This window comes from Schistocerca serialis, chromosome 4, assembly GCF_023864345.2.
Source record: "Schistocerca serialis cubense isolate TAMUIC-IGC-003099 chromosome 4, iqSchSeri2.2, whole genome shotgun sequence".
NCBI classification, from domain to species: domain Eukaryota; kingdom Metazoa; phylum Arthropoda; class Insecta; order Orthoptera; family Acrididae; genus Schistocerca; species Schistocerca serialis.
Genome location: NC_064641.1, coordinates 235,774,792 through 235,798,985, shown reverse-complemented (window position 1 = coordinate 235,798,985; position 24,194 = coordinate 235,774,792). Strand labels below are relative to the sequence as shown.

At 42.6% G+C, this 24,194-nt stretch overlaps 1 protein-coding gene across 1 annotated transcript in view; it reads right to left on the bottom strand.

The window, feature by feature from the left end:
- The window catches only part of LOC126473537 (lysyl oxidase homolog 3), a 123,365-nt gene that overhangs the window by 15,560 nt on the left and 83,611 nt on the right, over positions 1 to 24,194 (bottom strand). The window contains exons 5-6 of the mRNA XM_050100651.1: positions 18,596 to 18,883; positions 14,471 to 14,729 (exon numbers count right to left, since the gene is read on the bottom strand). Coding sequence (XP_049956608.1) covers positions 14,471 to 14,729; positions 18,596 to 18,883 — 547 coding nt within the window. The remainder of the gene's footprint in view (positions 1 to 14,470; positions 14,730 to 18,595; positions 18,884 to 24,194) is intronic.

The window sequence follows — 24,194 nt, the reverse complement described above, 5'->3', positions numbered from 1 at the left end:
CTTATTGGACGAAATGCTATATACAGATTATGTTGAGATTATGTTTTGTTTTGCATTAAGCTTCTGTAGTTTTTTTTATCCAAGTTATAAATCCATTTTCATACACGGGACAAGCATGGTTCAAAGAACTTTAATTTTTTTGTGGTTTCTTGAAATAGTTTTGGGTGACATTAAAGATGGATCTCATAAAAATTATTGCTGATTCCATCCCTCTATTTGTCCAGACAAGTTGATCTACCATTTATAACTTAATACTGGCTGTATATTTATTAACCCATACATGTTATAAAAGTCTATGTATGTATGTACATATGTATGTTCCAAAAGTCCTCGTAAACCACTGGATCAATTTCAACCAAAGTTGGTACATGTATCACTTACCATAGGGAAAGAACTACTGTAAAACTAAAAGCATTTGTCTCTCAAAGGGGTGATCGTGGGGATCAAAATGTAGGGTAGATCATGACATGCAAATAGCCAGACTATTTTCATCTGGTTTTTGAAAATGAGTGTACTTAGTGTACCTAGTGACTTGCAACCAACTTTACACCTAATTTCAAACATTTTATCACTGTCCCCTTCCCCTCCCCCCCCTGGTCCTGCCACTTCAAAAATGCTGAAAGGAAAGAAGTTTATTGCTTACCACATTTTCACTTATCATGCAGTACAACTGCCGTATCAGACATGACTTCATAATTTGTTACTTCCTTGCTACTAACTCTGTTTGCAACAAATTTGTCAGAAAGTATTCACATGTACCATTGAATGTACTCTCAAAAATTTATAATTGTACAACACATAGTTCAGGAGATACATCAATGAACACTGAGATGTATGCAAAAATGTTACATCATGAATGATATTTTAATTTATTACTTCTTTACTGCTGACTCTATTCACAACACATTTTACAGACAGTAGCCACATATACCACTGTACATACCTGTGACACTATATCATTGTATGATACATAATTCGGGAGGTATCACTACGTAAACAATAAGCTGCGAGAAAAAGAAACTGCTGGGTAAACTTGCTAGAGATACATGTGAAATATGGGTGCAAATATGTGTGAAATATATTAAATATGCATGAAATATGTGCATATGCATGCAAAGCCAAGGGAAAGATACAGCTACTAAACCCTGGATTGACTTCAACAAGACTTGGTACCCACATTACTTACTGGGAAGAAATACAGTGGTGGTAAGAACCAGCAACCCCCTATTGCAGTGGTCATGATAGCATGGGGAGAGAAGGGGGGGGGGGGCAGGAGATGGATAGAGAGGAGAAAGGAAGAGATGGACAGAGACAGAGGGGGAAGAAGGAGATGGAGTGGAGTAGGTGGTGATGGACAGAGAGAGGGGAGGGGGAAATGAACAGAAAGGGAAGAGGATGAGATGGACAGAGATAGGAGAGGGGGAGACAGATGGACAGTGGGAGAGAGAGGAGGAAATGGACAGATAAGGGGAAGAGGAGGAAATGGATGGAGGGAGGGCAGAGGAGGGACAGACAGAGAGAAGTTGAGGAGGAAGTGGACAGAGAGTGGTGGAGGAGGAAGTGGACAGAGAGAGGCAGAGAAGGAGATGGACGAGGAGAGGAGGGGGAGGAGGAGATTGATAGAGAGAGAGGGGGGGACAAGAGGAGATGGATAGAGAGATGAGAAAGGAGGAGATGGGCAGAGAAAGGAAAGAGGAGAAGATGGACAGTGAGAAGAGGAGGAGAAGATAGGGGGTTTGGAATAGAGGGACAGAGGGTGAAGGAGTAGATGAACAGAGGGGGCAGGAAGGTGGAGATGGACAGAGAGAGGGGGGATGGACAGATGGGTGGAGAGAGAGTGGAGGAGCAAATACACAGAGAGAGGGGAGGGAGGAGATGGGCAGAAAGTGAGGTGTGGTGCATGTGGACACAGAGAGAAGGCAGAGTAGAGATGGACAGAGAGGGGGATGATGAGACAAACAAATAGAGGATTGGAACAAATACATACCCAGGGAATTCCGAGTACTCAGCTAGTAAGTAAAATAAAAAGGAAAGAAAACTATCTCTCCCTAAACAAGTCATCCACAGACTTTATTGTAAGGTACACATGACTGTGGGGTGATTGGTATGGTTGAAAATGAACATACTTTGTATGCCACAATCTCATTGTAGACGCTTTTGTTGCTCCAAGATGACAAGTTTCGTCAAGGGTACATGTGTTGATAAAAATCCCATTAATAAAATTCACACAGTTGGTAAAATGCACACAAATGATAAAAAACACACAGCTAAAATCATTGTATAAACCACGCAATCTGGAGGCAAACATGATTCTTACAAGCTTGCCATACAGCACTATGCTGCCAGCAGAGTGTTGACATAAAGGTGGCACCAGCTACGAAGTTATCTATGTCACTGCTGGATGGCATATGTAGTACATGTTAAATGATCACATACAGTGATTACCAGCAACGATTGGTGGTGCACTAGATGTTTGATTTTTCAGTGTTCAATAGAACATTTAGGGATGCTACCTGGCAAAACATATAAAATTGCTATGGGCCTATGTAATTAGATACTGTGGCCTTATTGACAGTGTGAAAACAACAGTAATAATCAAAAACTTAAAAAAAACAATATCTTTGATTTACAAAGCAGTATGCTGTAAAAAGAAGAAAACTGCACTGGTGCAAGTGCAAATGCTAATCTGGCCATATCCAAACGGGTCCTGCAAAGTGTCCCCACAGAAAAAAGGGAGGAGGGGGGGGGGGGGCGTGTGCAAAAGCCACAAGGTGCTGAACTTCATTCAAAAGTCGTCTGATTCAAAGGCAGATGCAAACCTTAGTGGGAGTGAGTTGTGTACTGCAGAATCAATTAAAATGGTACATACCAAATTAAAAGCATGAATGAGTCTTTGTAGAGCATATTTCACACAGCATGGATTACAGACATCCTCTGCATGCTGTATGACATACTCACACAAGCACTATTATCAACTGTTCATACTTTTAATTTTATTTAGTCATCTACATAATTTTTGTTATGGTATATGTCATTTCAATTGATTCTGCAGTAGACACATCACACCCAGTAAGGTTTGCATATGCCTCTTGATTAGATGACTTTTGAAGAAAGTTCAGCACCAAATGGCTGTTGGGTGTGTTGCCCCTTTTTTCTATGTGGGTACTTTGTGGGACCCATCTAGGTCTGGCCAGTTTAGGATTCATGCTTGCACCAGTGAGGTTTTCTTCTTTTCACATCATCTTGCTTTGTAAATTAAAGTTATTGATTTTTTAAGTTTTTGATTGTTACTGTTGTATTCACACTATCAATAAGGGCACAGCATGTAATTACAACAGATTTTATATGGGCGTACACCCATAGTAATTTGATATGTTTCACCAGGTGGCATTCCTAATTGTTCAATACAGCACTTTGAAAAATCAAACTTTCTTTTGGTGCATCACTATTCATTGCTGGTAACCACAGTACATGATCATTTAGCATGTACTACACATGCCATCCAGCAACAAGATAGATAACTTTGTAGCAACTGCTACCTCATCTGCAGCTCGTGGTGTAGTGGCTAGCATTGCTGCCTCTGGATCGCGGGGACCCGGGTTTGATTCTCGGCTGGGTTGAGGATCTTCTCTGCCCAGGGACTGAGTGTTTGTGTTGTTCTCATCATTTCATCATCATCATCATCATCATTTGTGACAATTGCTAGATTGGACTGTGTAATAAATTGGGCTGAGTAAAACTTGGGACTTTGTACGGGTGCTGATGACCGAGCATTTGAGCACCCCATAAGCCAAACATTGTCATCATTAAGTGCCACCCTATGTCAACACTGATGGCAGCATGGTGCTGTGTGGCAAGCTTGTAAGAATCTTGGTGATTAATCAGATTTCTGCCAGTTACTCACGTCTTTCCTGCACAATATTTCAACTGCGTGACTTGCAGTCTTCTAGCACCTGAAGAAGACTACGAGTCATGCAGTTGAAATATCATGCAAGAAAGATGCAAATAACTGGCAGAAATCCAATTAATTAACATGACAATGTTTTGCCGGGAAAGCCTGAAGAATTATATTGTAAGAATCGTGTTTGCCTCCAGCCTGCATTGATGATACAAGGATTTTAGCTGGGGTTTTTATCATTTGTGTTCATTTTACCGACCGAGTGTATTTTATCAACTGGATTTTTATCAAGGCATGTATATGTGGAGAGTGCCTTTCATGCTTTGACTTCATGTAGTGTAACATGGCAGTTTTATAGTGAGTTCCAGAAGGTGCATGGAATATTGTATATTTTTATATGTCCATCACATGAATTGTAGTCTCCCTCCACCCTCCATATTATCTTTGTTTTCCCTTAGATCAGGTGACGGCAGCAGAAGACTGTTGAAACTGGTCATTGTGGAGGGATAAAAGAGTGTACATTGTGATCACAGCATATGAAGTGTGTTCATGTTCAACATATTTTCTTGGTTGTTAAGATTGGATTTTTCCTTAGTTGACATAATTCTGATTAATATTGGATTCTTGGTAGCAGGGAGTGCCCATCCATCTTTCTTTGGATATTATATTGTGGACAAGATATGAGAAGTGTCATGTTAATATCTGTGTTCATATTGGTGGCATTCATAAATAAAACATTATTACTGACTGATACGGGAAAACTCACAGATGTATCTCCCAGGTTTGAACCACTTAGCAAGGCAGCTACCAAAGTATGATGGCAACAAATTTCTTCTGGATCTACAGGAAATTACAAGTATGGGAACTAATATTAATTCATTCATAATAGGTAGCCTTACAAGGAAATAGAACTGGTAATGAGTACAATCAGGAAGAAACACATTTCATAATCAGAACACCAGAGAACAGGATCATCAGGAGCAAAATAGAAAAATTGTGGATAATAAGTGCAACATTAAGTGGATTACAGAAATCAAGGAAGATATGGATGAGCTACAGATTACATTGGAAGACATAAGAAACAAAACTGACAAAATCAGGAAACTCACAGACAAACGAACCAGACTGCAAACGAGAATCAACAAACAGACAATAGGAAGGGTGATTTCTGATGGAGAAAGAAGGATGAGATCCAAGAGAATGAAGAAGTACTGGGCTGACAGGAAACTGAAAAATTCCTGATATAAAGTTGGTTAGAGTGGTCCAATGAAGGCCATAAAATGTAAATAATTAAATAAATAAATATATCTAAAAACAAAGAAGATGTGACTTACCAAACGAGGGCGCTGGCAGGTTGATAGACACACAAACAATTTTTGCGGAGGGAATGTAAATAAAACTTAATGGGGTCGTTGTGGGGATGTTGTGAGGGTGACATGGTATTAGAAGGTGGAAAGTGTGACATGAGGTTGAAATGAAAATGAAAATAAAAATATATGGGGAGAGATAAAGGTGAACTGGAAAGCAACCTAATATCTGGTGTGAAAAAAGGCGAAAAAGTGTTGGTAAAAGCTGAGCTATGTTGATCCTGTGGTGAACTTGAGTTGGTAAACAACGATGTGCACAAAGGTTAGGTGGTTGTGTTGCCTCCAAAACACGTTAAAGGATGGAGAAATTCGGGAAAAATTTCGAAAAAACTGCGTGCAAATGCATTAAAAGGAGTGGTTTTGTGGTGGCAGATTATGAAAATGAGGCTAACAATTGTCTGACGAAGAAATAATGACGTTAAAACCTGTGGGAAGTGGCTAAAAATGATCAGTGATGTGGGCAAAACGGAAATGGACATAAAGCGAAAGTTATTAGAACTAGCCGAAATGGTTGTTTAATAGGTGAAAGGAACTGTTTGTGAACTGGAAACGGTGGATTTTATAGCAGCGGTAGTGTTGAAAGCGGAAGAAAAAAAAATTTTGGTTATGGTTTGGAAGTGGGTTACGTATTATTGAGTATATATAGGCTGGATAAAATTGTATGGTAGATTACGGTAAAAAGGAGAAGGTGAATACAAAGTGAAACTACCTGCAAAAACAGAAAGAGAAAATAAGATGACATAAAAGATTTCGAAATGCAACAGTGACAATAACAAACGTAATTGTTGGGTTCAAATTAATGATGTGAATATAATAGAGGGAAACATTCCACGTGGGAAAAATATATCTAAAAACAAAGAAGATGTGACTTACCAACCTGCCAGCGCTCTCGCTTGGTAAGTCACATCTTCTTTGTTTTTAGATATATTTTTCCCATGTCCCTCTATTATATAAATAAATGAATAGGTAGCCTTGCAATTATTTTTAAATAATTATCAATGGTTTTTGTGAACCCAGAAAATATGCATTCATAAACACTATTAGTTACTACTCAAAACTTGGCAGAGAGGCCACATTATGAACTACTGATTGTACCACTTACATCCCCAGTATATTTCTTTCTGACACTTTATTCAATATTTTAAACACTGTTTCTTTTCCTTTTTTACTAGTGAAATATGGAATGAATCTTTCTTTTTGCCTTGTAAAGTTGCTTGTAAGTATGTCCAAGTGAATGGAAATGATATTTACTCCTTAAATTGGTACAACATTCAGACATCAGACTACTCATATACATGAGCACCATCTGAGTTTCTCCCTGGTATGAATACTAAAACAGTGTTGTTGTGGACTTCAGTCCAAACACTGGTTTGATGCATCTCTCTGCTGCATCTACCTCAATACTCCACAATACACTTTACAGTGTGTGGCGGAGGGTCTATTCTGTTCAGGTCTCCTCCTTCCTATGTGACTATTGCAACCTCCATCCTCCTGAACCTGCTTACTGTTATCTCCCTTGGTCTCCCTGCAACAGTTCTCTCAAGGACCAAAACCTTCTGACTTCTGTTGTCTTTTAGTCTGTACTATTTATCATCCATGTTCCCCTTGCAAGTTCCAAACAAAGATTGTAATAAAAGAGTTCCTAAAACTTAAATTTATATAAGGTATGAAACACCTCTCTTTCTGAGGAAAGCTTTTCTTGCTATTGCCAGTCTGCATTTTCTGTCCTCTTTCCTTCGGCCATAGTAACTTATTTTGCTCTCTAAATAGCAAAACTCATCTACTACTCATACTGTCAGTATCTCTTTTCTGAATCTAATTCCCTCAGCTTCTCCTGATTTAAGTTGATTACAATCCATTACATTTCTTTTACTTTCTTTTGATATTTGTATTATAGCATACTTTCCAGATACTGTCCAGTCTATTAAATTGCTCTTCTGAGTCCTCTTACTGCTTGACAGAATTATGGGACAATATTATCGACTAACCTAAAAGTTTCTCCTCATTGAACTTTAAATCCCATTTCCCTATTTTTTTGGTTTCCTGTATTGCTTGGTCAATGTAGAGATTGAACAACACTGGGGATTGACTGCAATCCTGTCTCATTCTTACCTCAGCTATTGCCTCTTGTCTGTTCTTTGATTCTTATAATTGCGGTCTGGTTCCTGTACAGGTCAAAGATATATTTTTGCTCCTTGTGTTTTATGCTTTCTACCTTTATAATGTCAAATATTATATTACAATCTACATTTTTCAGAAGCATCCTTTAAATCTACAAATGCTATAAATGTAGTTTTTTTATTGTTTTGTTTCAAACTATCTTCTAGTGTCAGTATTGCCTATTGGCATGCTTCTACATTTCTAAGGAATGAAATGTGATCTTCCCCAAGGTTAGCTCCTATCAGTCTTTCCATTCTTATGCTCATAATTTGTGTTAATGTTTTGCAATCATGACATTTTAAACACACAGTTTGACAATGTTCACATCCGTCAGTGCCTGCCTATTGTGGGACTGGGATTATTACATTCTTCTTGAAACCTGAAGGTATTTCATCTGTCACAAATTTTGCATACTGGGTGATACAGTCTAATCATAGTAAGTTGTCTCAGGAATCACATTGTTTCTGCATATACATGACAACACTATAAAACCGTCCTGGCAGCACAAACATCACTATGCTAGCTGATGGTGATTATTTGACCTGTAAGCTGGGGGGAAAGACCCCAAAACAGGAAAAGATTGACATGGCAGTCAGTCTACAGGGGAGCAGAGAGCCCAGACACTGTGTAGAGAATAGCAAGGAAGGAAGCACGAAACACAACCAGTATGAATGACCAAAACAGCTAGCACCTGGAACCAAGAGCAGTAACACCTGGCTTGGTTCTGCTTTTATGAGACACCATGCACACTATCTGTGATAGCTTTTGACATCGTTCTGCCATGAACCTGCACCAGCTCATATGCTGCATCCAGATGTATACCCACTGGCAGAGATACTAAATTCCTTCCGCCCTGAAAAGGCCATATAGGGCTAAAAAAGGCCTGGTTTCTGTCATGATCTCAATTGCAAAACAAGTGAGTGCAAGCGATTTCCTAGCAGTGAGTCTATTCCTGAAAAGGCAATGATAACTCAGCTGATTCTGCCAGAGTAGCAGCAGATTGTGGTAGCTGGGATATTGGCTGGTTTACCTTCATCAGCAGGGGTGAGGACTCATCCATGGTGAATGGGGAAAGGAGGGTGCAGGTTCCAAGTCTATGGGCTCAGCAGCAGGAGCTGCAGGAGTAATTGCCACTGGGCCCTATTTCCAAGTAAAAGTAATACAGCAGAGGACATGGCAGGGGCAGCAGTGGATGTGGATTGCTACTGGGAAAATGCTCAACTAACCCCATCATCCAGTTGGTGTGGAGACAGTAGTGTCATGGATCCAAGGAGTCATATGTGCAACTGATCTGAATGATGGGTCAGGTGGTTCGAACCAACATCCACCACAAACAAATGCCAACCTTTGTACCCCACTACAACACGTGGCATCCACCCTTTTGGTGGCCAAAAGACTGGGTCTGAACGGCAGCCTCACAGGGGAAACAGGGCAGGTCACAATAGTCTGGGGCATGTGACTCAGGTCATAAAAAATCCAGGAGGCCCATGGCTGGTCCCCATGCAAAAATTCCACTGGACTGCATCCATTAACTGGCATCAACCAGTATGTGGTTAGATTAGATTAGATTTACTTTCATTCCAATTGATCCATAGTGAGGAGGTCCTCCAGGATGTAGAACATGTCAGGAAAACAACAATACATGACAAATATTTACAACTAAAACAAATAAGCTAATGTACCATTCCATAGGTCCCAAGTGGAATGATTGTCATTTTTTAATGAATGCTATATGAAAGAGTCATTTTACAAATACTAGTGCACTGCATGTAAAATAAAAAAGTTTATTTATTTATTTATAAGGTAATAAACGTGTAATACAGCTACTATAATACAATGAACACATTACTGCACAGAAATGGTGCAAAAGTTAGATTGTACTTACACACACACACACACACACACACACACACACACACAGAGACACACACACACACACACACACACACACACACACACATACATATTTACAATGAACACATTACTGCACTGAAATTGTGCAGAAGTTATACTAGTTGGTTTTACTCAGAAATTCATCAATGGAGTAGAAGGAATTGGCCACCAATAAATCCTTTAGGCTTCTCTTAAACTGAATTTCATTGGCTGTTAAGCTTTTTATGGCTGCTGGCAAGTTATTGAAAATGTATGTTCCTGAATAATGCACACCTTTTTGTACAAGACTAAGTGACTTTATTTCTAGTATTGATTCCATGAATTGAGCTGTTGGTTTGAAAAAGTGATATATTTTTAATGACAAATTTCATTAAGGAATAAATATATTGGGAAGCAGTAGTTAGTATCCCTAGTTCCCTAAACAGGCTTCTGCAGGATGTTCTTGGGTTCACACCACATATAACTCTTACTGCACGTTTTTGTGCCCGGAGAACTTTAGCTTGGCTTGATGAATTACCCCAAAAAATAATCCCATATGACATTATGGAATGAAAGCTAGACACTGCATTATTGTGGAACCAGCCAGACAGGGACTTCTTCATTTCATAATTATATTTTTCCCTGAGACATTTAAGTGTCTCCTTCATCTATGATAATGATTGAAGAACAAATTTTAATTCATTTCTTCTGCTTCAATCATTCTTCATTTCTGCTTTGAAAGATCCCTCTCTGAGTAGGAATCCAGAAGAAATGAAATGGTAGTCAGATGCTGGATAAGTCTGCTAATGCAAAAATTTTCCAACTCACATGACAATAATTGTGAACCATTATTGGTTATGAGGCTCTGGGGGAGCTGTAACAGCAAAAATAAGTGACAATGCTTTAATGTTTTCTGTTGATTTTGTGAAGGATAGTCTGATGGCCAGAGTAAGTGGAGTGCCATCATTTCTTGACAGTCCACAGGCCACATGATTTCGATGGTGGAAATTTGCACCCTCGGCGATAAACTTAGCATAAAGAGAAATCTTGCCCAAGAAGGACTGGGACTCTCTCAAGTTCTTGAATGCTAATAAGTTAATGATGGCTTTGACATCATCAGCTGTAGGGACAAGGCCATTTTTGCTAAGCACATGTCCAAAAAATGCACCTTTGGGACAAAAAAAAAAAAAAAAAAAAAAAACTAAATTTTCCCAATGTGTGATGAAGGCTGTTCACCGTATGGTGTTGGAAAACCACCTGCAGATTTCGTAATAGCAATCGGTGATGAAACTCTCTTTAATTATGTGCCAGTTTTCTAACATTTGGTATTTCCCATTCCTTAGGACCTTACTTGGAACATACTTGTCTAAGACATATTGAATGATGCTTTTGAATTTTTTCTGAAAGTGCACCAGGTCTTGGTGCTCAGCAATGAATATTTGATGTTGAATGCTCTGATACCCAGCAATTTGTATTGTTTCACCCATTGCTAAGTAAAAATATTTTCCCACTTTTCTAAACATTCTTTGTAATACCCATAGTCAAAGATGCTATTGCAGCCTTATGATCACAGATACCCTCCTTGATGTTAGCTAATTTGAAAAGTTCATGTCTGTTTGTTACTAGGAGGTCTGCGAAGTTAACTTCATGAGTTGGTTCTCTAACTACCTGCTCAAAGTCAGTTTAGGACAAGACATTCAGAATAATGGCACATGAATCCCTGTTTCTTTACCAGCTTTTATCACATGGCCCTCCCATTCTATAATTGGTGAGGTACACCCCCTATTACAATGGCATGGGCATGAAGTTCGTTCATGAAGTTCTGCAGGTTCTTTCTGAAGTGCTCTATCACAACAGCTCCTGATGCAGGTGGTGTATAAAACCATGCAATTATCATTTTTGATTGAATAAGAACTGACTGGTCCAGCCTATCACTAATCCGGTTCGCCCATACTATGCTCAATGCGTGCTGTCCTTGATAACTTTTCGCATTACTCTTCCGTGAGATCCGCACCCGCTCATCTGTGTCCACGTGTCTGTCCACTGGTGGATAACTTTTCGCATTACTCTTCCGCGAGATCCACACCTGCTCATCTGTGTCCACGTGTCTGTCCACTGGTGGGGATACTACAGATCTCGATTATATTGAGGCAATGTAGTCTACACAAGATATCTTGTTCTGACAGGTCATACAGTGCTCTGTCCAATTATTCTTACAGAATCACATATCCTATCCCATCTTCATCTACATCCCTTTCCATTTATATATATGGTCATAAAGCTCCTTCCCTTTTTACAAAGGTTTCCTTAATTTTCAGTTGCCGCCACACACCGTTGGGTGGCTTGCGGAGTATAAATGTAAATGTAGATGTAGATGTACTTATACATACTCCACAGCTTTGATTTCTCTTGTAGCCATTCCTGCTATTTTCTTTTGCATGTTTGCTAATTTCATTTTTTAGCCATCTGTATTCATTTTTGCCTACTTCATTTGCTGCATTTTTATATCTCATCTTTTTCCTAGTTAAATTCAGTATCTCATTTGTTGTCTGATAATTTCTGCTGGGTCTTGTCTTTTTATATATTTGATCCTCTCCTTCCTTAAATGTTTCATCTCTCAAAGCTACCTTTCCATCTCTGATTAATACAGTCATATTTTTCACTGACTAAGCTACATTGACATGTGATGATACCAACAGAAGTCCTAAAAAAACATCAATGGTGTGATAAATCCGTATATTATTATGGGGACACATTTTCAAAACAACATCTTTGTACATTCAATCGAAAATCTCTCACTTAGGCTTATAGTCTTACTAAACTAGCTTATGGTCTTACATATGGAAGATACAAGTTAAAGGAGTTGCAATTGTCACTCGATACACCATTCTCAGCTATAAGAATGGGTATCTTCTTTCACAATTTCAGAATCCATATTTATCTGTTCATTAGATAACATATAATGTAATATACTCTAACCGTTGAATCAGCTGAACACGTAACATAAGCTGCTGTTAAGGTTTCCAGCTCTTACTATGCTAGATGTTTGCTTGATGGAGTTGATGAAAAATGTAGTTCATAATCTCATGTAAAAGTAGATATATAGGACAAATTAGTCACTTGAAATTTTGACAGTGTTTTACCTTAATAATAATATGACAAGATGCCCTCAGGAGAGTTATTTATTGCATATCCAAGAGAGGTGAAAAGTTTATTGAAGCTGGAAGAGAAAAATTCAGTATAAAAATATTTCTCTGGTTTTCACCTACAAAATATTTCGTTAAGTTATTTGCTTGAAGTTGATGATCTTTGTGAGGTTTCCTGTATACAGTTAAAGTTTGGTATGTTTTAATTTTTGCTAAAACTCTGAAACATTGATATTGTAAGCTTATTCGACAGTGATGAAGACCCAGAGATATTTGATATATCATGGGTGAAGATATGACTACGACAAGCATAGGCATATCGCCGGGAGTCAAGAGTCTGATAGAGGCTGCGTACAGTGCTAGAAGCCTCTGCAGATACTGACTGCACTGAGGAAACGCTCTGGTGTCAAGCAGCCTATAAATCCCATCACAGTACACTGAGGTGACAAAAGTCGTGTGATACCTTCTAATATTGTGTCTCACATCCTTCTGCCTGACATAGTGCAGCAACTTGATGAGGCATGGACTCAACAAAAAAATGGTTCAAATGGCTCTGAGCACTATGGGACTTAACATCTTTGGTCATCAGCCCCCTAGAACTTAGAACTACTTAAACCTAACTAACCTAAGGACATCACCCACATCCATGACCGAGGCAGGATTCAAACCTGTGACCGTAGCAGTCCCGCGGTTCCGGACTGAGTGCCTAGAACCGCTAGACCACCTCGGCCGGCGGACTCAACAAGTCATCAGAAGTCCCCTGCAGAAATACTGAGCCATGCTGCCTAGCCACCCACAATCCCCACGTGTCGCCAGTGCAGAATTGTGTGCACGAACTGGTCTCTCGATTATGTCCCATAAATGTTCAATGATATTCATGTCGGGCAATCTGGTTACCAATTGCGAACAATTGTGGCCCAATGACATGGTGCATTGCCATCCATAAAAGTTCCATCCTTGTTTGGTCTCCAAGTAGCCAAACATAAACCATTTCACTCAGTGATTGATTCAGTTGGACCAGAGAATCCAGTCCATTCCTTATAAATATAGCACCTTGTTGACAACTTGCGTCCATAAGGCGTCGTGGAGTATGCACCACACTCAAATCCTACCATCAGATCCTCTTTTTTTTTCTTTTTTTTTGAGTCGTCAGTCGTCTCACTGGTTTGATGCGGCACACCACGAATTCCTCTTCTGTGGTAACCTCTTCATGTCAGAGTAGCACCTGCAATCTACGTCCTCAATTATTTGCTGGATATATTCCTATCTCTGTCTTCCTCTACAGCATTTTCTCCCTACAGCTCCCTCTGGTACAATGGAAGTCTTTTCCTGATGTCTTAATAGATGTCCTCTCATCCTGTCCCTTCTCCTTGTCAGTGTTTTCCACACATTCCTTTCCTCTTAGATTCTTCGCAGTACCTCTTCGTTCCTTACCTTATCAGTCCACCTACAGGGCGTTTAAAATTAGTTGCGGCTTTTGGCGTTTGGCTACCGGAGGGACGTGACGTCATTGCCCAGGTAATGGCGAGCCAGCTTTCCCTACTACGCCACCAGCGGTTCGGCTGGTAAAGCACCCCTGTTGCTACACCATGGGTAAACACTACCACGTGGTGTCACCCATTAGATGCATCAACGTTTGTCAGCTCTCGCAGTAGAGTCATATTTTCTGGCGTTGAAGTGTTTTGTAGTCGTCAGGTACTACGTTGACGTTGCGTTAATGACAACAGTGCAGCACATCTGAATCGAGATTTGCAGTAAAACTATCGTCCAAGAACACGTTTACCGGCTGGGAAGATAACGTTCTGCTGCAAAACATCCCTCAGAATTCGACAATAGTATTGGATAAAACTCCATACCACTCTGTTGTGATGCATACAGATCCAACTATACAGTGGACGAAAGGGAAATTTTGCTCTGGGTACAAGGAAATGTTCCATGAGATAAATTTTAACTTAGCATGCATAAGGCGAAGTTAATGGAACTTATAGTGTTTTACAAGCCAAAGTACTGAGCGTATGGATACTGACATGTGGCAGAGGTGGAACTCCCAGAGGTGCTTGGGGATGAAGGGCCGGAAGTCGGCGGTGCCCGCGTTGAGAATGCGCGCCGTGAACCTGAGCAGGCGGCGCGTCTCCAGGTGCCAAGAGGGGTTGTCGCGCTGGATGCGGTACGCCTCCGACGCCACGCAGTTCTCCTCCATGGCGCACTGCAGCAGGAACAGCTGCCGGTCCTCCAGGTGCGCCGTCCGCATTATCTCAAAGTGGTCAATCACAAGGTCCGCCATCACTGGAACCACAGAGTTGCCGATGTGACACTGCTTTTCACAAATTGGGTAAAGTCACCTAATAGTGAAAACAAAGCAGTTCATACAGAAATTGAGTGTATTGTTATTACAACAAGCACTGCATAATTCTGTTTCCTTCCATATTACTAAGAGAACAGGATTGTGTCTGAATACGCTCTCACTTCATGAGACACTGCAAAGAGGTTTGGAATTTAATCCAGGACATTAGTGCAAGTCTGTTGATCAGGAACTTCATACCACCACCGCCTCCCCTTGCAGAAATCTCTTCGACTACCAGAATTCGGACTGGCTACTTCTGAGTCGAACGCCACCCATCAGGCACCTCAGCTAGGAGGTAGGTCTAAATTTATTTATTGATTAGACTTTATTCTCACACTGGCTAGGAATGGCACTGGTAGTTTCCGATGCCACGCCACCAAACCAGCGAGCTAAAACCACGAGTTCTTCCCACAGTCATGTTAACACGTTATATACACCGAAAATTTTAAATTTGTAATCGATTTGAGTCCCGGACACAAGTTGATAGTTTAAAGTTAACTTACTACGCTCGAATTCTGGAACAATCCTAAATCCTTTCATGTGCCAATGGTATGGTTTTTAAACAAGGAACTGAAAATGCCTTGCAAAGAATGATGCAAAGATTGCATCCTTTCTGTCAAGCCCATGCACACTGCACTATCTGTACCCAGAAGAATAATAAAATTTATGGGATTCCTGGGTAACGACCCCGTAAAATCCAGAATAGTGCTAGAAGCCGACACGCTCGACTAAGCGTCAAATGACATTACTGAACGAAAGTGACATTAGCTTACGATATGTTTCTCCCCAAGACTGGCGAAGGTGGCTGAGCTGAGCTGCTTCTACAGTTCTAGCCTGTTACCTTGCAAGACCCCATCTTCAAGAGCAGTGCCCATGCGGGGGAAGGGGAGAGGGCTATGGTGGATACTAGTTTTATGGTGAATGTTGAAATAGGTTTGAGATTTCACGACAGATGTTCCTGGGTACACGTGCTACTACTCAGTGTCCATTACTTTTTCCGCCCTTCTTGAAAGTGATTTGATCCGCATGCTTGTGTGGCAGGGCAGTACTGGAGTTCGGTTTGTGGAATTTTCGTTATGCTGGAGGAGGGGTGGGGGTGGGGGGACGCGTCAGCCCTCCCCACACCCTCTGAGTATACCTAAGAACATCTTACTTATTAACCTGTGTTACATGCTAAATCCATGACCAATGTTCAGCACTTCACAATTAGAAACTGAATATGTCTAATAAAATTAGTCTTGAGCCCAGAAAATATGCCACTACACTGTATACCACGGAGGGATGCATGATAGATGTTTGCAGTACAACGTTTATCTTCCTTAGGCACTATTGTACCGTAAAGTTAAATACTGGACCTCCGTGTTTGTTGCTCGTTGACGGCCAGAGCTTTGGGTGTTCCTGGATACTCCTGTGCAAGTCCAAAGTGCGGCAGTGTGGCCTGCGAGAGCCCATCTGTCCTGGCTCAGGCTAATTTATCTCGGAATGTGGGGATGTGTTACCTGTATGACTTGTGTGTCTTAGATGGCAGATTGTGAACATGTCTGCACCTTGAGTTGTGCGGCTGGTCCCGGCGGAGGTTCGAGTCCTCCCTCGGGCATGGGTGTGTGTTTTTGTCCTTAGGATAATTTAGGTTAAGTATTATGCAAGCTTAGGGACTGATTAGCAGTTAAGTCCCATAAGATTTCACACACATTTGAACATTTATTTTATTTTATTTTATTTTTTTTGCGCCTTGAGGGCTACCCGTTAAACAGAGTATCTGTTAATGCCTGAATAAACTGCTCGTGAGCAGGAGTTGATGGAGTACTAGATCTCAGTTGCTTTGCTCCCCTTCACTAGCTTCAGACCTCTTAGCTGCATGGGCGTCATTTTCGGTAGGGGAGCTCGGCTCGACAATGAGTTAGTGGATCAACTTGGGCCCGTGACTTCCCATAGTCTGCATAAAATAGACTGTGTTAGGCGCTATGTGCTGAAATCACTGTACAAATGCTGTAGTTTATTGAAAGTTGGGTACCATCGTGGTGGCCAAGTATTTTGTAAACAAGATGGGATTTTTTATGAACGTGACCATTCAAAACTTAACAGTCAGATTTTTTTTGACACCTCTAAAGCTAGAATTTACTCGTACAAATCTGAAATTCAAATATATGTTCTACAAATCCTGGTCATTTTATTTTTAGTGCTTAAGGTGTTACAACGCAGGTAACACAGTATGAACAAGTTTGAGTTGAAGCAAAGTACTGCATTTTACCGTATAGATATTTCTGTTATCTTTTGAAACGTTATTGTTAGAACCTTCCTTTCACAGCTGTTGAGAAAATGACGAAACTGCAGACATCTAAATGAATAATAATTCATCTTCACCATTAATTTAGCTTCTGGAAATGAAAATATGGCATCGTTGGCCGCGAGGCCCCTATTCGGGGAAGTTCGGCCGCCAAGTGCAACTCTTATTTCATTCGACGCCACACTGGGCGACTTGCGAATCGATGATGAGGATGAAATGATGATGAGGAGAACACAACACCCAGTCCACGAGCGGAGAAAATCTCCAACCCGGCCGGGAATTGAACCCGAGCCCGCTTGCATGGAAGGCAAGCACGTTACCACCCAGCTTTTTTTGTTTTCTTTTAGTCGCTGTATCCATTTTTTCTTTTTTTTCTTTTTTGTTTTTTTTTGTTTTTTGACCACTTTTTTATTTTTTTAAATTTTATTTTGGGTGGTAGTGGACCGGTGGGGGCTCGGGGGGCAAAGTGGGCAGGGGTCGAAACCCGAGGCCTGGCCACAGTGTCCCCCTCACCACCACCGAGCCTGTGGTGCTTAGGGAAGTGGGAGACAGGAATCAACAGCAGTGGAAGGCGTTGTTGTTGTTTATTTATTTGCATGTGTTTTTGTAATATTCACTATTATCATGAAATTATGTGAACACATCGGTGAAAGAGAAAAAGAAATATAAATTCTGGTTAAAGAAAAAGAAAAGAAAAAGGAAAAGCAAAAAGAAATAAAATCCGCGCAATCTGGGACGCGCTCTCCCATCCGTGGAGGTCAGAAGTAGAATCGATCGTAGGCGGTTTAAACTCAGACACCGCTGGGGGAGGAGGGGTAGGTGCCCTCTGAGCCAGGCACCCCCTAACTCAGTGGAGGTCTAACAAAGACCGCTCGAAGATAGTTAGCAAATAATGTTCGGTAACGTGGCGTATTTTCGAGAGCTGCATGGGCTGTTCGTAAATATGTCCAGAAGTCGAGGCGGGATTTAGGTCCCTCATGAAAGAGATAAGCGACCGCCCACCCTTTGACCCACGTAATAGCGTGACATTTGGCGGCGGGAAAATGTCTGTCCTTAAACTTTTTACTCGAGGGTAAGCTGGCGGACAATTCAGCTTCTAAAATGGGTGGATAGAACGGATTCTATCAGCCCTCTAGGAGTTCCTCGTAAGACTACAAATTATCCATTTTGGTGTAATCGAGATTTTTTACAAACCTTGGCCAAGTTTAATCGGTAGCCGCGTTTAAAAGTGTGAAGCTAAGACAATGCTTTCTCTGTTTGGTATCTAGCAATCCTGTGCCTGCTTTCTCGTGGACTCTGGTTGGTGGGTTGCAGAACCTGCTGGCCGTTGGCTAAAGAATCTCTTTCTTGGGAGGCCTGACCCTTTTTGAAAGGTATTTTCTCTCAGTCGCATCCTGTTGGTAGGTGTGTAGAGTAAAGTAGCGAATCGACAGGTGTTGGATGTGTATGCGATGGCCGGCGCACGCAGCCTCCCTTCGGTGTTGCAGAGCAAAAACAGAAGCGGACACGGCTGCGACTCACCGTCGACGCAGACGGCGGCGGCGAAGCTGTCGTGCCTGCCCGGACAGGCGACGTGGCCCTTGGCGCCGCCGCCGCCGCCGCCGCTGCCGGTGGCCATGGCGTCGTGCACGCACTCGTCCAGCGCCGCCTCGTTGCCCCTGCACGCGACGCCCGCCAGCCACGAGGGCCGGCCCGCGCCGCCGAAGAAGTCGGTCTGCGCCGCGTCGGCCGCGTAGCCCAGGCCCAGCTGCCGGCACACCACGCCGGCCTCCAGCATGCCCCACCCGTCACCGCACACCGTCCCCCACTCTGAGCACACGACACACAGGGCATCTCTTATCAAAACCTCAGGCAAAAAGCTCGCCCGTAGCTTTCTTGGAGCCACATTTCTCGCGAGTGCGTAGACACAATGATGAGCCTAAGAATTATGATACCCTGGTTAACAACCTTTTGGCTTATCTTTGAAACACAATATAACAGTGATTCTGCGTCAAATGTATTCAAAACGTCCTTAATACACTACTGGCCATTAAAGTTGCCACACCACGAAGATGACCTGCTACAGACGCGAAATTTGACCGACAGCAAGAAGATGCTGTGATATGCAAATGATTAGTTTTTCAGAGCATTCACACAAGGTTGGCGCCGGTGGCGACACCTACAACGTGCTGCCACGAGAAAAGTTTCCAACCGATTTCTCATACACAAACAGCAGTTGCCTGGTTGTTGTGAAGCCTCGTGTAAGGAGGAGAAATGCGTACCATCACGTTTCCGACTTTGATAAAGGACGGATTGTAGCCTACAGCGATTGCGGTTTATCGTATCGCGACATTGCTGCTCGCGTTGGTCGAGATCCAATGACTGTTAGCAGAATATGGAATCGGTGGGTTCAGGAGGGTAATACGTAACGCCGTGCTGGATCCCAACGGCCTCGTATCACTAGCAGTCGATATGACAGGCATCTTATCCGCATGGATGTAACTGATCGTGCAGCCACGTCTCGATCCCTGAGTCAACAGATGGGGACGTTTGCAAGACAACAACCATCTGCACGAACAGTTCGACGACGTTTGCACCAGCATGGACTATCAGCTCGGAGACCATGGCTACGGTTACCCTTGACGCTGCATCACAGACAGGAGCGCCTGCAATGGTGTACTCAACGACGAACCTGGCGGCACGAATGGCAAAACGTCATTTTTTCGGATGAATCCAGGTTCTGTTTACAGCGTCATGATGGGCGCATCCCTCTTTGGCGACATCGCGGTGAACGCGCATTGGAAGCGTGTATTCGTCATCGCCATACTGGCGTATCACCCGGCCTGATGGTATGGGGTGCCATTGGCTACACGTCTCGGTCAAAAAAATGGTTCAAATGGCTCTGACCACTATGGGACTTAAAATATGTGGTCATCAGTCCCCTAGAACCTAGAACTACTTAAACCTAACTAACCTAAGGACTTCACACACATCCATACCCGAGGCAGGATTCGAAACTGCGACTGTAGCGGTCACGCGGTTCCAGACTGAAGCGCCTAGAACCGCACGGCCACACCGGCCGGCGTCTCGGTCACCTCTTCTTCGCATTGACGGTACTTTCAACAGTGGACGCTACATTTCAGATGTGTTACGACCCGTGGCTCTAACTTTCATTTGATCCCTGCGAAACCCTACATTTCAGCAGGATAATGCACGACCGCATGTTGCAGGTCCTGCATGGGCCTTTCTGGATACAGAAAGTGTTCGACTGCTGCCCTGGCCAGCACATTCTCCAGATCTCTCACCAACTGAAAACGTCTGGTCAATGGTGGCCGAGCAACTGGCTCGTCACAATACGCCAGTCACTACTCTTGATGAACTGTGGTATCGTATTGAAGCTGCATGGGCAGCTGTACCTGTACACGCCATCCAAGCTCTGTTTGACCAATGCCCAGGCGTATCAAGGCCGTTATTACGGCCAGAGGTGGTTGTTGTGGGTAGTGATTTCTCAGGATCTATGAACCCAAATTGCGTGAAAATGTAATCACATGTCAGTTCTAGTATTATGTATTTGTCCAGTGAATACCCATTTATCATCTGCATTTCTTCTTGGTGTAGCAATTTTAATGGCCAGTAGAGTAGGTTTCTGAATATATGTGGTACCAGATGTCTACACATGTCATGTAATTCCTGTAAATTAAGAGCGCGAAGATGGCATCCAGCAACCTTCCAGATGTCTCCCATCAGGTTCAGATCAAGTGAATTTGTTGCCCAAGACATCAGCGTGAGTTCTCTATCACGCTCCTCAAACCATTGTAGCACGGCTCTGGCCTTGTGACGCGGACAGTTAGCCTGCTGGAAGTTATCATTGCTTTTGGGGAAGACATCAAGGATGAAGGGATGTAGGTGGTTCACAGTAGTGTTCAGGTACTCTACAGCTGTCATGGTGCCTTCAATTACTACCACAGGTCCCACGAAAGCCCAGGTGAATGTACCCCATAGCACGATACTGCCTACACTGGCCTGCATCTGTCGTGCAGTCCACGTTTCGAGCAGTTGCTCGCCTGGATGATGACGTGCCCAGACACCACCATTGACCTGACAAGAAACGTGGTTAATCTGGCCAGGCGACATGTTTCCATTGGCCCACGATTCCCCCCCCCCCCCCCCCCCCCCGCCCGCCCTGCAATCGTAATTGACTATGGTGTTCGGTCAAAACTGGAATACGTGGGGTCGTCATGTGTGGAGCCTCATGTTCAGCTACGCTCTTTGAATGATGTGATGTGCAACGCTTGTGCCTAGACCAGCACTGTACGTAAGTATCTCATAAAGTAAGCTAGACACGTCATCCCGCACTAAGACCATTGCACCACAACAGTGGCGCATTGTCAGAAGAGGCTACATGTTACAAGTTTCCTCAGACAATTCTGCTGCAATACGAATATCAGGTGCATCACAATGTGTGGATGGAATTTTGTGGCAATTGCAGACGTACGCCACAGTTGATGTATATGGGACAGTACGATTCTTGTGGGCAAAACATGTAAACTGCACATTGATTCACTGTTAAATTCTGGCGGTGTAGGGACCAAATGCAGTGTCGTGCCTAGCTGTTTGAACTGCCAAAAGCGGAATGATCTCATTTAAAAATTTCACGAAGGCTGTGGACCTAGTTATCATGAAACTTCTGCATGTGGTTAAGACCGCAGACGGCAGAGTCCAGCCAGTCGGCAAATTGAAAGAACATGAGAATAGGGGGTTTGAGATTTTACCAAATGTAGGACGTTCACGCAGCAGTTCTCGACTGGCTCTGTGACCGAGGAGTAAATTTCTGTGGTCGAGGAAATGAACGACAGGTAGTACAATTGACATCCTACACAGAGAATTGGTGACAGTGCTGAAAATAGTGTCCTATTTCCGTGTCACTTTGAAGTGTAATGCAGGATTCAATAAAAGTTACTTTGCTTGCCATAATAATGCGTAACTTAATTTCTGAAATCCCCTGATACTGTGGCGTCAAGTCTGCCACAATCGCCGCCTGCACTGCTCTACAGAGTCGGTTAGCCTCGAATCACGTTGTGTGGCGTGACATAGAGGTCTAGTAAGTTGTCGCCTATTGGCCAATGGTTTTTGTTTAATGTTTTCACCGTCCTTCGACCACTTTCGATAGAAGCTCACGACAATAGCATGCGAATAGCTGACCTGCTCCGCCATTTCCGAGATACTGATTCTCTGATGCCGCGCGATGACATTTTGCCCTTCGTCAAAGTTGCTTATGTCAGTAAACTTTCCCATTTGCAGCAGATATCGTCCCAGCGTGGAATGTCAGATCCCTTAACCGGGCAGGTAGATTAGAAATTTTAAAAAGGGAAATGGATAGGTTAAATTTAGATATAGTGGGAATTAGCGAAGTTCGGTGGCAGGAGGAACAACACTTTTGGTCAGGTGACTGACAGCCTTGGGAGAGCCAGTCCTGAAAAAACTCTATGATCTGGCGAGCAAAATGTATGAGACAGGCGAAATACCCTCAGATTTAAAGAAGAATATAATAATTCCAATCCCAAAGAAAGCAGGCGTTGACAGAAGTGAAAATTACCGAACGATCAGTTTAATACTCGTAAGTCAGGGCTGCAAAATACTAACGCGAATTCTTTACAGACGAATGGAAAAACTGGTAGAAGCCAACCTCGGGAAAAATCAGTCTGGATTCCGTAGAAATATGGGATCACGTGAGGCAATACTGACCCTACGACTCATCTTAGAAGCTAGATTACGAAAAGGCAAACCTACGTTTCTAGCATTTGTAGACTTAGAGAAAGCTTTTGACAATGTTGACTGGAATACTCTCTTTCAAATCCTGAAGATGGCAGGGGTAAACTGCAGGGAGCGAAAGGCTGTTTACAATTTGTACAGAAACCAGATTGCAGTTATAAGAGTCGAGGGACATGAAAGGGAAGCAGCGGTTGGGAAGGGAGTGAGACAGGGTTGTAGCCTCTCCCCGATGTTATTCAATCTGTATATTGAGCAAGCAGTAAAGGAAACAAAAGAAAAATTCGGAGTAGGTATTAAAATCCATGGAGAAGAAATAAAAACTTTGAGGTTCGCCGATAACATTGTAATCCTGTCAGAGACAGCAAAGGACTGGGAAAAGCAGTTGAACGGAATGGACAGTGTGTTGAAGGGAGGATATAAGATGAACATCAACAAAAGCAAAACGAGGATAATGGAATGTAGTCGAGTTAAGTCGGGTGATGCTGAGGGAATTAGTTTAGGAAATAAGATACTTAAAGTAGTAAAGGAGTTTTGCTATTTGGTGAGCAAAAAAACTGATGATGGTCGAAGTAGAGAGGATATAAAATGTAGACTGGCAATGGCAAGGAAAGCGTTTCTGAAGAAGAGAAATTTGTTAACATCGAGTATAGATTTAAGTGTCAGGAGATCGTTTCTGAAAGTATTTGTATGGAGTGTAGCCATGTATGGAAGTGAAACATGGACAATAAATAGTTTGGACAAGAAGAGAATAGAAGCTTTCGAAACGTGGTGCTATAGAAGAATGCTGAAGATTAGACGGGTAGACCACATAACTAATGAGGAGGTATTGAATAGAATTGGGGAGAAGAGAAATTTGTGGCACATCTTGACTAGAAGAAGGGATCGGTTGGTAGGACATGTTCTGAGACATCAAGGGATCACCAATTTAGTATTGGAGGGCAGCGTAGAGGGTAAAAATCGTAGAGGGAGACCAGGAGATGAATACACTAAGCAGATTCAGAAGGATGTAGGCTGCAGTAGGTACTGGGAGATGAAGAAGCTTGCACAGGATAGAGTAGTATGGAGAGCTGCATCAAACCAGTCTCAGGACTGAAGACCACAACAACAACAATGATTCCCCATTCACCTCTTCTGCCTTTGCACACGTTCCTTACCGCTTCACTCCCCCACAGCGCTGCCAGACGGCATTCTATCTCGCAGTGGGCAGAGGCCATAGTTTTTAGGCTCATCTGTGTGCGAACACGCGACAGTGCCGTCCCACTACGCCTGGGCGCGTTGGGAATGCCAACGGCAGGCAGGCCACGCTGAGCAGCTCACTAGTCGCTCGCTAGCCGTCACCATTGCGAGCAGCGTCCTAACGAGAGGCTCA